The sequence below is a fragment of the Chiloscyllium plagiosum genome, unplaced genomic scaffold (assembly GCF_037043375.1).
Source record: "Chiloscyllium plagiosum isolate Xiang-an unplaced genomic scaffold, Cpla_swu_hap1 HiC_scaffold_12, whole genome shotgun sequence".
Classification (NCBI taxonomy): Eukaryota; Metazoa; Chordata; class Chondrichthyes; order Orectolobiformes; family Hemiscylliidae; genus Chiloscyllium; species Chiloscyllium plagiosum.
The window spans coordinates 83,865,059-83,881,768 of record NW_028270150.1 but is presented as its reverse complement, the minus strand read 5'-3'; the positions used below and the strand labels follow the sequence as shown (position 1 = coordinate 83,881,768).

Sequence of the window (16,710 nt, the reverse complement as noted above, 5' to 3'; positions counted from 1 at the left end):
TTAACAGGACTTATACACTTAATAGTAAGGTCCTAGGGAGTGTTGCTGAACAGAGAGACCTTGGAGTGCAGGTTCATAGCTCCTTGAAAGTGGAGTCGCAGGTAGATAGGATAGTGAAGGCGGTGTTTGGTATGCTTTCCTTTATTGGTCAGAGTACTGAGTACAGGAGTTGGGAGGTCATGTTGCAGCTGTACAGGACATTGGTTAGGCCACTATTGGAATATTGCGTGCAATTCTGGTCTCCTTCCTATCGGAAAGATATTGTGAAACTTGAAAGGGTTCAGAAAAGATTTACAAGGATGTTGCCAGGGTTGGAGGATCTGAGCTACAGGGTGAGGCTGAACAGGCTGGGGCTGTTTTCCCTGGAGCATCGGAGGCTGAGGGGAGACCTTATAGAGGTTTACAAAATTATGAGGGGCATGGATAGGATAAATAGACATGGGGTTGGAGAGTCCAGAACTAGAGGGCATAGGCTTAGGGTGAGAGGGGAAAGATATAAAAGAGACCTAAGGGGCAACTTTTTCACGCAGAGGATGGTACGTGTATAGAATGAGCTGCCAGAGGATGTGGTGGAGGCTGGTACAATTGCAACATTTAAAAGGCATTTGGATGGGTATATGAATAGGAAGGGTTTGGAGGGATATGGGCCGGGTGCTGGCAGGTGGGACTAGATTGGGTTGGGATATCTGGTCGGCATGGACGGGTTGGACCGAAGGGTCTGTTTCCATGCCGTACATCTCGAGGACTGCTGACAAAAAGGTGAACTAGGTAGACTGAACAAGCTTTTACTAAAGTCTGTATTCGGATATCCCGCATGACACTGTATTGACTGTGATAATGATATTGGGGGAGGCAGTGGTTTAGTGGTAATATCACCGGAGTACTGATATTCTGGCTGATTTTCTGGGGAAATGGGATGAATCTAACCACGGCAGATGGTGAAATTTGAATTCAAAAATGTGGACTAAGAAACTGTGACCACGTAACCACTGTTGATTGTTCACATATCCTATGAGGAAAGAAATCTCCTTATATGGTTTTGACCTACCTGCGATTGCACAGATGCCCAATAATGTGTGTGATTATCTTCTGGACAATTAGTGATGTGCAATAATTGCTGGCCTCGCCATAAGCAGCCATATCCCTCAAACAAATATTTTAAAAACTCCACACATTATTAAGCTGTGGATGTGCATTCCAGAGGGAGATAGTGACATAGCAGTAATATCACTGAACTCGTTATCCAGAAGTTCAGTCTAACGCTTTGAGGGCATAGGCTCAAATTTCACCTAGGCAGCTGGTGGAATTCAAATTCACGCAAAATCTAGAATTGAAAGGTAGGCTGGAATCTTATGGAGTTTTATTTGTGTGGGGGGGAGGTTCATGGGTGATAGCTCAAATACCAGTTGGATGGTCAGTGAGGGACATGCCTTATCTCTTTATAGACATGACCTGCCGAAACATTCAGGCCAGGGCAAGGCCAGTGGTGGGCCTTCCCTTGGAATCGAGGACCTGGGGGAGCAGAAATCTCAACGCCTGACAACTGCTGGTGAATCACAGGCTCTGCACTACCACTGGGAAAGATGTGGCCACTGGAGAGAGAACATCTACTCTAGTCCCAGGAAAGTGTGGGTGAGGGGAAGGAGGCTCTCTCGCAAGAGTGAGGGGGGTGACTTCCAGTCGTTTCCCCCTCTTCCCAAAGATGCTTTCCCAGAGGTGATGAGCCATCCTCATGGTTTCAGCTGTCATGCACACCAAAAGGTGACAGGCCCACCTGCAATGGCAGCAGGGTGAGCACAGTTTAAAAAAAAAACTGGTCAATAATTCACCACTTAAAAGTATCAATAATACAGTGTGGTGGGAATATCATGAGGATTAGCAAATCCTTCTTTGCAGTCTGTATGACTCGAAGCCAACCAACAGCGCGGCCTCCCAGTCGTTCCTGTCCTCTATCACGGAGGTCTTAGATGACACAACATGGGAGAGGCTGGACCAGCTGCTATCTCTGTACGAGCTGACCAAGGCCCTCGAGTCCTTCGAAAAGAATAAAACTCCCAGAAGCGACGGCTTACCGGTCGAGCTCTATTCTGCTCTGTGGGACTTGATTGGCCAGGACCTGCTGGAGGTGTATGTCAGTATGCTTCGGGCAGGTACCATGAGTGAATCCATGAGGAAAGGCATCATCACCCTCATCTACAAGCGGAACGGGGAGAGGGAAGAAATCAGAAATTGGAGACCAATCTCACTATTGAATGCGGATTACAAAATCTTGTCAAAGGTCATCGTTAAACAGGTCAGGTCTGCTCTGGCATCGATGATCCACCCTGACCAAACATGTGCTGTATCGGGCAGAAAGACCGCCGAGAGTCTCGCACTCCTCAGGGATACAATCGCCTACGTGCAGGACAGAGGGTTGGACACCTGCCTCATCAGCTAGGACTAGGAGAAAGCCTTTGACAGGATATCACATACATATATGAGAAATGTTCTCTCCAAAATGGGCTTTGGAGAGGAAATCTGCAATTGGATCAGACTGCTCTATACCAATATTGTCAGTGCAGTCTCAATCAATGGGTAGGAATCAGATAGCTTCCCAGTCAGATCTGGAGTCAGGCAGGGCTGCCCTCTCTCTCCTGCCTTGTTTGTGTGCTGCATAGAGCCATTTGCCGAGTCCATCAGAAAGGATGAGAGCCTGAGAGGGGTGACTATTCCTGGCAGCGGGGGCCTACAGATTAAGACCTCCCTGTACATGGATGCCGTCGCTGTTTTCTGCTCGGATCTGCTGTCCGCACAGACTCATGTACATATGTGACCAATTTGAACGGGCCTCGGGGGCCAAGGTAAATCGAGGCAAGAGCGAGGCCATGCTCTTCGGGAATTGGGCCGACCAATCCTCCATCCCCTTCACGGTCATGACTGACCACCTGAAGGTGCTGGGTATTTCGGGGGGGCTGGGGCATGCGCCAAGTCTTGGGAGGAGCGTACCAGGAAAGTGAGGCAGAAACTGGACAGATGGAAGCAATGGTCGCACTCCATAGCGGGAAAAAACCTGGTCATCAGGTGTGAGGCACTGTCAGTGTTGTTATATGTTGCACAGGTCTGGCCTATTCCCAGAACCTGTGCCATTGCAGTCACCAGGGCCACCTTCCATTTTATATGGAGATCAAAGATGGACCGGGTCCAAAAAGAGACTCGATGTATAAAGATCTGGGCAACGGGGGGAAAAACATGCCCAATGCCACCCTCACCCTGATGGCCACCTTTGTGTGTGGCTGCATCAAACTGTGCGTGGATCCCCGGTACGCAAACACCAAGTGTCACTACATACTGAGGTTCTACCTGTCCCCGGTGTTGCGAAGGATGGGCCTGGCCTCGCTGCCGCGGTACGCTCCAAGTAGTTGGACCGTATCATATCACCTGTCCTTCGTGGAGAAATTGATGAAAATAAAACACTTTTGATCACAAGTCCATCAGGAAGTGGTCAGAACGTAGCGTCCTTGAGACCCTTCGAGAAAAGGAGAGGGCGGATCCTGTTGAGCGGTTCCCTGGACAGACTGTCAAAGTTATTTGACAGAATGCATCATCACCAAAACTTTCCAACAAGCACCAAGACGTGACTTGGCTGGTGGTGATAAGGGCTCTGCCCGAGAGATCCTTTATGCACGCCCGGACTCTCCGCCGCACCACATGCTGCCCTCGAAGCAGCTGTGGAGTGGACAAGACTGTCACACACCTCCTTCTAGAATGTGCCTATGCAAAGGAGGATCATCAACTCAGTCAAAGACGCTCTTATACAATTAAAAGTAGTGCTGTAGAACACAGGCCTAGCAACTCAGGTACCTTATTCTTTGAAGTTTGCATCACGTACAGATAGGATATTAAGGAAGTACTTAGCACCCTTGCCCTTGTTGCTCATGCCTTTGAGTATTGGAGTTGTGACATTATGTTGGGATTGTACAGGACACTGGTGAGGCCTTTTGTGGAGTACTGTATCCAGTTCTGGTCACCTTGATATAGGAAGGATATTATTAAGCTGGAGGGGGTTCAGAAAAGATTTACCAAGATGTTGCCACGAACGGAGGATTTGAGACATAAGGAGAGGCTGGATAGATTAGGACGCGTTTATGCGGTTGAGGGGTGACATTACACAGTTTGCAAAATCATAAGGAGTATAGATAAGGTGAATAGCAGGTGCCTTTTTTCCTAGGGTGGGGGATTTCAAGACCAGGGGCATTTTTTTTTTAAGGTGACAGAAGAAAGATTAAAAAAAACTTCTTGTGTCTTTTTCAAAAAAACGACAGGTTTCTGTGTGTAATGAACTTCCAGAGGAACTGGTTGATGTGGGTACAGTTACAATATTTAAAAGGCATTTAGCTACGTATGTGAATAAGAAATATTTGGAGGAATATGGGCCAAGCACAGGCAAGTTGGGCTAGCTTAGTTTGGGATTATGATTGGCATGGATTGGTTGGACCAAAGGGTCTGTTCCATGTTATAGAATTCCGTTGCAATCATGAACAGCTGTGCATTCAGCTGCCTAGACCTTGACCTCTGGAATTCCACCGGTAAGCTCTCCACCTTAGACAGTCCTTAAGAGAAAGGCATTTCATTATACTCCTGCAAAGCACCTTGGAACATTTTACTCAGTGACCGGAAGAGTCAAGTGGGAGGCAGGGAAGAGGACTTATTTTGTTGGTGTGGACTCCATTTACAATCAAGCTGGAAACATTGCCCTGGTAAATCAACAACTAAGGTAGTCAGTCAATCGAGCTTTAGTCTAATATGGATGAAAGCAAAAAGGTTAAGTAGTAATAGCACAAAATTAAGCAGGTCATACGAGGAAGGGATAAAGACTAATACTGATAACACAACATTTACAGGCAAAGACCACATTGGGGGGAGAAACAAAATCAAATAAAAAGCTGTTAAATCAGAATGAATATGAGTAACAAGATAGATGAATTAATGGCATGAATAGAGAAAATGGATTGACCTACAGAGACATAATTAACTAAACCTTTAAGAAAGGAAGGCAAAATATAAAAAGGGAGGTGGGTGCTCTAATAATAAAAAAGATGAGATTAAGGCAATATTGAGAAAGAACTGAGGAAGTTGATGATGTTGAATTAGTATAGGTGATCCTAAAAAGCAAGCAAGAGTAGAAAAGTATAGTGGGAGTACTTTATAGGGTCTCAACAGTTATCATAAGGTTGGACAAATCATCAAGAAGATTAGAGCAACATGTCATGAGAATAATGAAATAATCCTCAGGGACTTTAAGAGATGACTTAATTGACAATACAAAATCCAGAGGGTGGGTGTGGGAAAAATGTTTCATCTTATGAAAGAATCTAAAACTAGGGTGTCACTGTTTCAAAAAAAAAGGGGTACGTTCATTTAAGTCCAAAATAAGGAGAAATTTTCTATCTCGGTGGACCATGAGTCTTTGGAATGCTTTCCTAAAAAAAAAGGGCAATGAAGCAGAATCCTCAAATTTTTTAAGGCAAAGGTAGATACATCCCTGATAAGCAAGGCTGGGGTGTGTGAAAGGTTAACTAGGCAGGCAGGGTTGTGCAGTAATCAGATCCATCGTGATTATACTGAATAGCAGTGTAGCCTCAAAAAGGCTGAATAACCCACTCCTAACATGTATGTTATCTCCATATCAGTAGGGCAAAATAAGTTGGTTACAAGCCACAAAAGCATTCAAGTCCATTTCCAGACGCAGAGGGGAGAATTCAGTAAAAAACAAAACAATAATACGTGATGAACATACTGGCTACACAATGTAAGGAAGAGTTGGATCAGTACTAGGCTCATTTGTCAATTTAATTGATCTTTCCTTCTGGATGGAGTTTAACGTAGGTGATGGCTATCTCACGCTTTGGCCAAAGGTAGTAGGAAAGACTAAGTTGCCTTGTATCTACCTCCATCACCACCACCGGCAGTGCATTTCAGACTCAAACACTCTTCATGTAGAAAACTTTCCCTCCTTACCTTACATGTGTGCAGTTAATTTTAGGCATTTCAACTCTGAAATGATTCTGACCATCAACCCTGTCTATGCTTTATAGACATAACTTTAAAGACTTCAATCATATCTCCTCTTAGCCTCCGCTGCTCAAGAGAAAACAACCCGAGTTTTTCTAGCCTCTCCTTAGAGCTCATACCCTCTAATACAGGCAGTGTCCTGGTGAACCTCTTCTGCATCTTCTCCAAAGCCTCCACACCCTTACTGTAATGTGGCGACCAGAATTCAATGCAATACTCTAGGTGTGGCCTAACAAAAGTCTCAAAGCTATAACATGACATCCCAACTCTTGTACTTAATTGCCCAACCAATAAAGGCAAGCATACCATATGCCTTCTTTACTACCCTATCTATTTGCGTGGCCACTTTCAAGGAGTAGTGTACTTAAAGTCTAAGATACCTCTGTGCATCAATGCTGTTAAGGATCCAGGCATTAACTGTATACTTTCCCTTAACATTTGATCTCCCAAAGTGCAGCACTACACACTCACCTGGATTCAACTCCAATTCCCTGCCTATATCTGCAGCTGATCTATATCCCGCTGTATCCTTTGACAATCTTCTATACTATCCACAACTCCACCGATCTTTGTATCATCTGCAAACTTACTAACCCAACCATATATAAATGACTTAGATGAAAATGTCTCTCACAAACAGCAGAGATCCCTGTGGAGCACCACTACTCATGGGCCTCAAGCCAGAAAAACATCCTTTCACCACTACCCTCTGCCTTCTATGGGAAAACCAATTCTGAATCCACACAGCCACGTCACCATATATCCTATGCTTCTTAATCTTCTGGGTGAGCCTACCATGAGGAACATTGTTGAAAGCCTTGCTAATATCCACGTAGACAACATTCACTGCTCTACCCTCATCAATCACCTTTGTCACTTCCTCCAAAAAATCAATCAAGTTAGTAAGACATGACCTACCACAGAAAGCAATGCTGACTGTCCCTAATTAGGCCATGCTTTTCCAAATGCTTGTAAATCCTACCTGTAAGAATTCTCTCCAATAGCTTCCCAACCACCAATGTAGACTCACCAGTCTGTAGTTTCATAGATTATCCTTATTTCCCTTCTTGAACAGTGGAACAACATTAGCTATTTGCGAGTCCCCTGGGACCTCTTCAATGGCTAGTGAGGATCCTACTGTCAAAGGTTCTGACAGCCCATCTGGTTCACTAACACCAGTGAGGGAAGGAATTCTCTCTTATTCTTACCTGGTCTGGCCTCCATGCATCACCCAGACCTACAACAATGCGGTTGATTCTCAGCCCTTTGAAATGGCCTAGAAAGCCACTCACTTCAAGAACAATTACAGATGGCCAACAGTGCTCATTTTGCCAGAGCTCTCTGAATGAGTAAGGAAAATAAACCCAGAGGAACTTCTCCGTTTTAATTAACCATCACACTGGAATGCCCTACAGGATTTTTCCCCAGTTAACCTGGTATGCAGGACATCATTTCTTCATTGCATCCATTTGAATAAGGTCTCGGATTACTTGGCAATGAACTATATACAGAGATTCAGTGTAAAATGCTGCTGATTTTACATCATCACACTTTTCCCTTGGAGACTAGCGCGAACCACTTGGATTTGCAGACTGATTAACAGGTTAAAAGTTCCTTTGTATTCCCAGTCTACTTGAAAAGCAAACAACCTCTTCCATATAAAATTTGATTATTCTTGGTTGTAATCACATTGTGATTTTTCCCCTATTTCTAATATTTTTCAAAAGTAAAACAAATTAGTTAAAAAAAAGTAAAAAAAGCTCAATTTTTAGTTAAAACCTCCAAGATTTTTCTTGCGAACTGCTTACAGCAACGAACAGAGATTAATATTCAATCCTAAGAACCTTGCAATCCTGAGGGGGTTGACAACCCTAGTTTACAAGATCCATTATCATCTGCCATTATCACTACATGTAACCACATTTCTAACACTCACATTAACTGGAAGGGAAACTGATGTCACAACCCATGAAAAGATTAAAGTAAAAACAAGGCAGTAGCAATCTTTGAGAAGCTATTCACAATTAGGTCTTACCTTTTGGAATTGTAACCTGGCAGCCCAAGTCATAATCCTGCTGTAGCCGATAAAAAGCCACTTCCTGAAGCCGTACTCTCTCCAACTCCGACAGACTTTGAATAGGGACCGGCTTCAATCGAACACTCCGACCAGACATGCTGTTCCAAGTAAAGTCAGCCTGTTGTTAGAAAAGGATGGTTAATAAAAAGGGGTCAAGTGGCAAGAACCAAACACAGCATAGAAGAGCATTATCCTCTTTCCTGTTCTATCGCCACGTAAACAGGTAAATTTCAAGACTTGGTTTGTCCCTACTTGATGACATTATTTTTAAGCAGAATCTTTTTTTGCCTATGTGGAACACCAGAACTGTGCTGACACAGTCGTTGGGGCTAGCGACATTTAAAATCTCAATAAACCACCACATAAAAAAAGCTTCTCAAAGTTTGCGTCTGAGGAAACATTCACAACTATGTGACATATCATGTCTTGCAGACCTCCTTTTTTTCCATTGTTTTTATGCCCCTCATGAACAAGTCCGATGGAGCTGAGAACCAATTCTCTGTGTTGTCATTCCAAAACTCGGCTGGAGAAGGGCAACAACTTATGTTTTTATATTGAAAAAAAAACGTAAGTGCATGGCAATCAAATAGAACATTTGTTTTAACTTAACAAAACTATCAACTATAAAATATGACTTCATCTAGTCTCAAACAGGGACAACCACAATGAACCAAGCAGCAACTGTGATGTACCTTTGACTGGAGTGGTGACAGGAACCTTTACTCTCTCAAGCTAAAATTCAATCTGACCCCAAGTGTGTAATTGCCTTGTGCTGAAGATTCACTCCCTTGGAAACTCCTTTAGTTTAGCATCTATGAATTCCTTCCCCAACATATGCAAATAAGCCTTATGGGTTTAGCAATTAACTCCCTAGAATATATTGGCCTGGCATGCTGTTCTTCGATTATCATTAAAACCAAAAACAACAGGCCAGGCTCTGCTGAAGAATAAAAGGTATTTAAACAGCAAATCATTCATGGCTTACACTTGCCTCCTGCTCTTCACTTCAAAAGCTCTGAAATAGAGAGAGCTGATAACACTGCATTAAAAGAGCAAGAAATAAAGAGCAGAGGAAGAAAGAAATTGGACTGGATTAATTCAATATTAAATCAAGCAGAGAGATGGAAGGAGAAAGTTCAAAGACTGATATTTTGGAAATCTCCAACAATTAACTGTTAAAAGGATAAGATTCCATATTTGTGACAGATAGTTTCCAGTGGCAAAGGGACTGGTTGTTAGAAATAAAACAACCATTACACCAGGAATATTACTCATGCTTGAAATTACACTGGTAGCTCGTTTAGTTTGTATGTATAAGCACATTCGTTTAACAATATTCTATGCAGGTCATCATCAGGCTCAGTGAAATGTCATTTTGGTATTTGCCTTAAATTACTGGGATGTTGACATTTAATCATGTAACCTCATCATCTAAATACATAACTAACCACAAGTGCCATTAGTCCTCACCATTATATCAACTGCAAAATCTAGCCGAATCTGTTTCTAGACAAAACATGTACAGATGAAAAGATACTTTAGTGAAATATACATAGGCTAAAAATGTTCATAATAAATAGATAAATAATCACAGTAAAAAAGAAACTAGTTTAAAATAAAGGAAGACACGCCTTCAAATACCTCTAATTTTTCTCAGTAAATTGTTGTTATTAATCACAGATTAATCACATAACGGAAGGAACATAGAGAAGGCCAGAGTGTGAAATCTCTTTTCATTGCTGCACTGTTTAGTCAATGGTTATTCCAAAGTGGTGCTCTTATTATAACAGTTTAGTAAAGATGAAGAACACATATCATGCAAGTGTAGTTGCTTATTGTTTTACAGCTAAATGCATGGTTGCTTCAGACATGTTCAGACTGGATGGGTTTATGTTGCTGTTAGCGAAGCAATTGCAAACATTCAGCTTTTAAGATTTTGAGCTACTGCTGAGCATCTTTGTTTCCAGATACGTTACATTGTCACATGAACATGGAGTGCAAAACTTGAATAATGGTAAAGAAAAATGACAGAGACCCAGGTAGGTGGTGGAATTTGAATTCAATAAATAAAATCTGGAATTAAGAGTCTAATGATGACCACGAAAACATTGTTGATTGTTGGTAAAACCCATCTAGTTCACTAATGTCCTTTAGGAAAGGAAACAGATGTCCTTACCTGGTCTAATGGACATCCAATTCCAGTCCCATAGCAATATAGGAGACTCTTAACCTCCCTATGAGCAATCAGGGATGGGCAATATATGTTGGCCTAGCGACTGACACTCATATCCCATGAAAAAATACAAACAAATCTACACACAATCTCAAGACGTTCCAAAAGAACTTTGCAGCCAATGAAGTACTGAGAGGTATACCACAGAAAACAGAATGAGAAGGTCAATCAGCCCTTCAAACCCACTCTGCTGTTCAACACAATCATGGCTGATCCACGAAATACCAATCTCCCATGCTCTTCCCATACCCCCACCCAGCTGTAGCATTTAGAAATCTATTTCTTCTTTAAAATATATTTAGTGACTTCACCTTCACAGTCTTTAGTGTACAAAATTCCATTGGTTCATTATTTTGAGCAAAGAATTTTCTCATCTCAGTCCAAAATGACCTGCGCCATATCTGATACAGTGACCCATTTATTCAGGACTCTACCATGGAAAACATCATCCCATCTGTCCAACCTGTTAGAAGCTTATATATATTTCAATACGATGCCCTCTCACGCTTCTAAACTGCAATCAATACAGGCCCAGTCAACTCAATCGCTCCTCATCCCACAAACCTGCCAAACCAGGAATCTGCCTTTGCTGTACTCCCATTATGGCAAATACATTTTTTTGTTAAGTAAGGAGACCAAAATTATGTTCAATACTCCAGCTGTGGTCTTATCAAGGCTGTGCACAGTTGTTGTAACACTTCTTGCTCCTGTAAATCAAATCTCCTTGCACTGAAGGCCAACATGTGGTTTGCCTTCATAATAGCTTGCTGCAACTTCATGCTTCCTTTCAATGACCAGTGTACCAGCATATCTAGGTTACTTTGTACATCAACATATCCTAATCAACCACCATTTAAACAATATTCTACTTTTCTGACTGAACAGGACAATTTGCATCTTTATCCGTGGTAGATGGCATCTCCCATGTATTTGACCAATCATTCTATTTGCCTAAATCACTTTAAAGTCTCTTCACAAACTTCTCACCACTCAAATCCAAATACATCACATCTAATGATTCACCTTCATCAATTCTACTGGTTAGATCCCCAAAAAACTCCAGTAGGCTTGTCAAACACTATTTCTCTTTCATAAATCCATGTTAACTTTGTATAATACTTCTGGTATTTGGAAGATGACGACCAGTTCATCGACTATTTCTACAAACGGACCCTGCATTTAGGATGGCAGGCCCTGACAACTTATCAACTTTCAGTGTAGTTGCTGCTGAAACTTAGGAAACACAATTATCATCACACAATCCTTTTGTAAAAATTCTGCTAATATTCAATGCTGATTAAGTGATATTCAGTGGGTTGGGTCTCATGGAGAAATCTCTTGCCCTTTCTCAAAGTATTAACTTGGGATCTTTCAAATTCCCCTGAGGAGGGCATGTGTGACCTCAACTTAACATTTTATTTGAAAGGCGTGGCTTGGACTGAGGTGGACAAAGTTAAAAATCACACAACACCAGGTTACAATGCAACAGGTCTATTTGGCAGCACTAGCTTTCGGAGCACCACTCCTTCATCAGGTAGTTGTGGAGGTTAAGATCATGTGCACAGAATTTATAGCCAAAGGAATCCAGTGTCATGAAGATGTGACACAGTAAACACTGTACTGAAATGGCAGCCTAAGACCATAATCTCATGTCCCGGGAGGGGGGGGGGGGGGGGGGACTTGAAACCACAGTCATCTGACGCAGATGTTAGGTATGTCACTTGTACAACCATTCAGCCATTTGAAATAGTCATAGGTTTTACACCACATAAAATTGTATGTTTTTGTAAAGCAGGGGCTGTTCCTCTGAAGGTCACAAAAGGACAATTGTTTGGAGAGACAAACACTCAGATGGTTCTGCATTTCATAGACGATTAGTCAGTCAGGGAAGGTTTCAGATTGCAGTACACATTATTTTCAGATTGAAAGGTGTCACTGAAGATTTGAATTACTTTAACATTCCTTTGTGTTTATAAGTACATTGATACCTTTTTGTGCCAATACGTGGAGAGGTATTTATCCAAGACAATGGAAAACACTTGCCCACAAGCTGCAAAGTTGGCAGGAATCCCAACAGCACCTCTTTTAGGAAAGCCGCAGGAATTAAGCACAATACAAGCTCTTAAGTGGCCAGCGTCTGACCTTTCCTGAGGTTCTCAGGGACAGAAATATCACTCCCTCGAGATGGCACTGTCAACAGGGGCTATCGATTGCCAGTGTGAAATAGTGGTGAAACAGTGGCAGTCACTGGCAATTCATATACCAAAGGCTTAGGTTTAGAAAGGGACCCAGATCACAAATAGGTTGAGGGTTTAGCAAGAGAAAAAAAAGGTGTTTTTTTTTAAACAGCAAAGAGAGGTAGGTGGCTCTCCCCATCCCGACACCAAGACCCTCAATTAAGCACAGAGTGCCTTGGAACAAGGGAGCCTACAAGCTGACAGCTGGGTTTGCAGCAGAGGTCTCCCACATTGCGACTGCCTCACCCACTACTGGTTGAATCCCAGTAGGTTTGCAAGCATGCAAGAGAGCATGTGAGAAAGCGGGAGAGGGAGAGAAAAACAGATAAACTGAGCAAGTCTGTGAAATGACATTATTGCTGGGCTCAAACTTAAACAAGACAGAGACAGAAATGGTTTCAGAGGCAAAGTTCCCATTTGATACCTTCCTACTCAATTAAATGCTTGCCCATCTCCAAACTCACCCTGAGGAGGGCAATAAATTCCACTCATACAGCATTCATCTCTAGTATATCGAATTGTGTCAGTAACGAGAAGTAAAATATTAGATTATGGCATGCAACTCTCTTAAAATTCATGCATTCTCTCACATAAAACCTCATCATATACAAGTCATGAGCATACTTTCATACTATCCCATCATATTGCTCCTTGAAGACTCTCTTTGACGAAGGTTTCAGTTATCCTTTTTAATATCTCCTTTGTCTGGTTCAGTGTCAATTTATATCCATTAGCACTTCAGTGTAAGTTCTTCCAGCATTTCCTAGATCATTAATGCTACACTAATACCCTGGTGTGGCTTTCACCTATTTTGCTGATAAAATTCACTGAAGAACAAAGGGGTACTGTTGATGACGAGCAGACATATGAGACATATAATAACTGTTTTGGGGTATTGGATGTAGGTTTGCTCGCTGAGTTGGAATGTTCGTCTTCAGACGTTTCATCACCATACTAGGTAACATAATCAGTGAACCTCCAGATGAAGCACTGGTGACATGACCTGTTTTCTAGTTGTGTGTTTAGGTTTCCTTGGGTTGGTGGTCATTTCCTGTGGTGACATCACTTCCTATTCTTTTTCTCAAGGGGTGGCAAATGTGATCCATGTCAAATGTGTTTGGTTGGGATGCCATGCTTCTATGAATTCTCGTGCATGTCTCTGTTTGGCTTGTCCTCGGATGGATGTGTTGTCCCAGTCGAAGTGGTGTCCTTCCTCATCTGTACATAAAAATACTAGTGACAGGGGTCATGTTGTTTTGTGGCTCATTGATGTTCATGTATTCTGGTGGCTAGTTTTCTGCCTGCTTGTCCAATGTAGTGTTTGTTACAGTTCTTGCAAGGTATTTTGTAAATGACATTAATTTTGTTTATTGTCTGTATAGGGTCCTTCAAGTTCATTAGCTGCTGTTTTAGTGTGTTGATAGGTTTGTGGGCTATGATGCCAAGTGGTCTGATGTAGTCTGGCGATCATTTCGGAGATGTCTTTGATGTGGGGGAGAGTGGCTTGGGTTCTGGACATGTTTTGTCTGCTTGTTTGGGTTTGTTGCTGAGAAAGTTGGCGGACTGTGTTCATTGGGTATCCATTCTTTTTGAACACACTGGTGATTTTCCTCTGCTCTGCGTAGTTCCTCTGTGCTGCAGTCTGTGGTGGCTCGTTGAAATAATGTTTTAAAGCAGCGTTTGTGGGTGTTGGGATGATTGCTTCTGTAGTTCAGTATTTGGTCAGTCTGTTGTTTTCCTGTAGATGCTGGTTTGAAGTTCCCCATTGGCTGTTCACTCTACTGTGACATCTAGGAATGGCAGTTTGTTGTTATTTTCCTCCTCTCTAGTGAACTTTATGCCAGTAAGGGTATTATTGATGGTCTTGAAGGCTTACTAATTTGTTTTGTTTAGTGACGACGAAGGTGCTATCCACGTAGCAGACACGAAGTTTGGGTACGGATGGTTGGCAGAGCTGTTTGTTCGAGTCTCTACATTACTGCCTCTGCTCAGAACCCTGGTATCGGAGATCCCATGGGTGTTCGGTTGGTTTTTCTGTAGGTTTTGTTGTTGAAGGTGGAGTGGGTGATAAAGGCATAGGTCTGCTAGCTTGACAATATTGTCCTTGATGAAATTGGTGGTGCTTGGTGTATGTGTCTTTGGTTCTTCTAATAGTGTAGCCAGTCTTTCCTTGGCCAGGTTGGTGTTGATGGATGTGATCAGGGCTGTCACATCAAAGAAGACTATTATTTCATCCTCTTCTATCTTGGTGTCTTTGGTGGTCTTCAGGAACTCTTGGGTGGAGTGGATGGAGTGGTGTGAGTCTTCTACTAAGTGTTTTAGTCTTTAGTGTAGCTCCTTGGCAATTCTGTAAGTTGGCGTTCCAGATAGCGAGACTATGGGTCTGAGGGGAGTTCCTGGTTTGTGAATTTTGGGTAACCCATAGAAGCGTGGTGCATTGGATCAGTCTAGTTTCATTTTTGGAAGTCGGTCTTATTTATTTCTCCAGATTTCTGAAGTTTTTTTTGAGTAGGGCTGTGATTTGGTTCTCTAGTTGTGGGGTCAGGTCTATCGCCACTTGTTGGTAAGTCTTGGTATTGGCAAGTAGTTAATTCGCTTTCTCAATGTCGTCTCGGATTTAAAATGAGTATCAAGTGTTCTTTGTCTGCAGGTAGGATAACAATGTTTTTGTCTTTTGTTAGTCTTTCTAGCACTTTCCTTTCTCGTGTATTGAGTGTGTATCTTTCCATTTTCCTGCTTAATGTCTTCTCAAAACTCGCTGTTTTGGGGGTAAGACGACTAAAGCCTGCAGAGATTTTAAGTTAAATGATGGCTGGCTAAAGAGAAGTTAATGTTAAACCATGCACTAGAGTCAAATATATTTAGTGCATTTACAACATATGATCAGAGCAGACATTTTAATTCCTAAAGTGATTATGCACTTAAGTCCCACTTGCAAATGTACAGTCACAGATAATAGCATTAAACTGATCTTCCCTGCATCAGTATTTTATATTAGTTACAGTAATTTAATAAACTCATTTCAAACGATAACACCAAAGTATTGTTTTTTTAATTATTCTCTACTACTGGATCAGTGGTAGCCTTCCTTCCTCAGTCAAAGGGTGAAGGGTTAAAATGCAACTCCAGACAGACCAGTCACTGCAGAGACTGCAGCTCTGTCACAATCTGAATTCCAGGCTAACAACCCTCATATATTGGTGTCTGCTGTCTGGGTAATGAGAGTCCATACAACGTTCCGCTGTATATCACTATCACCTTATCCACTAGTACAGAAATGTTTGAAGTCATTGAGGTACCGCTCAGGTTACTCCTTTCACATTTCATACTGCTCATCCAAGGGAATAGGAAGATGATGTGATGAACAATAACCCATTTTACAAAAAGTGTATTTGGTAGCCAGAGTCCACATTGCACTCGAAAACAACAGCCCAGTCTCAGACTATAGACGAGTCTCCTACCAAATGAATAGGTTTATCACAAAAAAAACACAAAGAGCTCTCAAGTACAACCATGTCATATTATTAACTTGCAGCCAATACTTTTAAAAATTAAACATACATAAGTTATTAAGATGGGTACTACAATCATGAAAGTCTTGGCATCTGGACTGCATATAGTATCAAATTTCCCATAAATACTACTTAAAATTGACAGGATGAAGCTACCTTTCCCAGCCATCTATGGCACTTACTTATTTTCCAGGTTGACCACAGCTGGCACCCTGTAATATTTGCCACGTCCATCAGTATGTGTTGCAAGGTAAGCGCTAATTAAGATAGTGCACTGCCATCAAATTTTCTTAGTCTGATCCAGTGATTCATTATAGAGGGATATAGTACCATGCAGCATCAACAAGAAGGTTTATTGCATGACGGCAACAATATGTTTGATAGACATAACTACAGGTCCTTAGGAAGCTGGTACAAATCCATTCCCTGCTCCGTCCGAAAAGCTACTGGAGGACTCCACACACTTCTAGAGGCTTATAAAATCATGAAGGGCATGGATAGGACAAACAGACAAAGTATTTTCCCTGGGGTGGGGTGAGTCCAGAACTAGAGGGCATAGGTTTAGGGTGAGGGGGGAAAAGATTTAAAAGCGACCTAAAG

General features: G+C 42.1%; 1 protein-coding gene across 7 annotated transcripts in view; it reads right to left on the bottom strand.

Annotated features, from left to right (window-relative positions):
• Positions 1-16,710, bottom strand: part of LOC122554976 (rho GTPase-activating protein 6) — a 538,092-nt gene that overhangs the window by 129,680 nt on the left and 391,702 nt on the right. For 6 of the 7 annotated variants that reach the window (XM_043700459.2, XM_043700460.2, XM_087992995.1 and 3 more), the window contains exon 2: positions 8,087-8,246. In XM_043700459.2, coding sequence (XP_043556394.2) covers positions 8,087-8,246 — 160 coding nt within the window. Of the gene's footprint in view, positions 1-8,086; positions 8,247-9,598; positions 9,635-16,710 lie in introns of all 7 variants that reach the window. The other variant, XM_087992993.1, reaches the window with a different exon arrangement.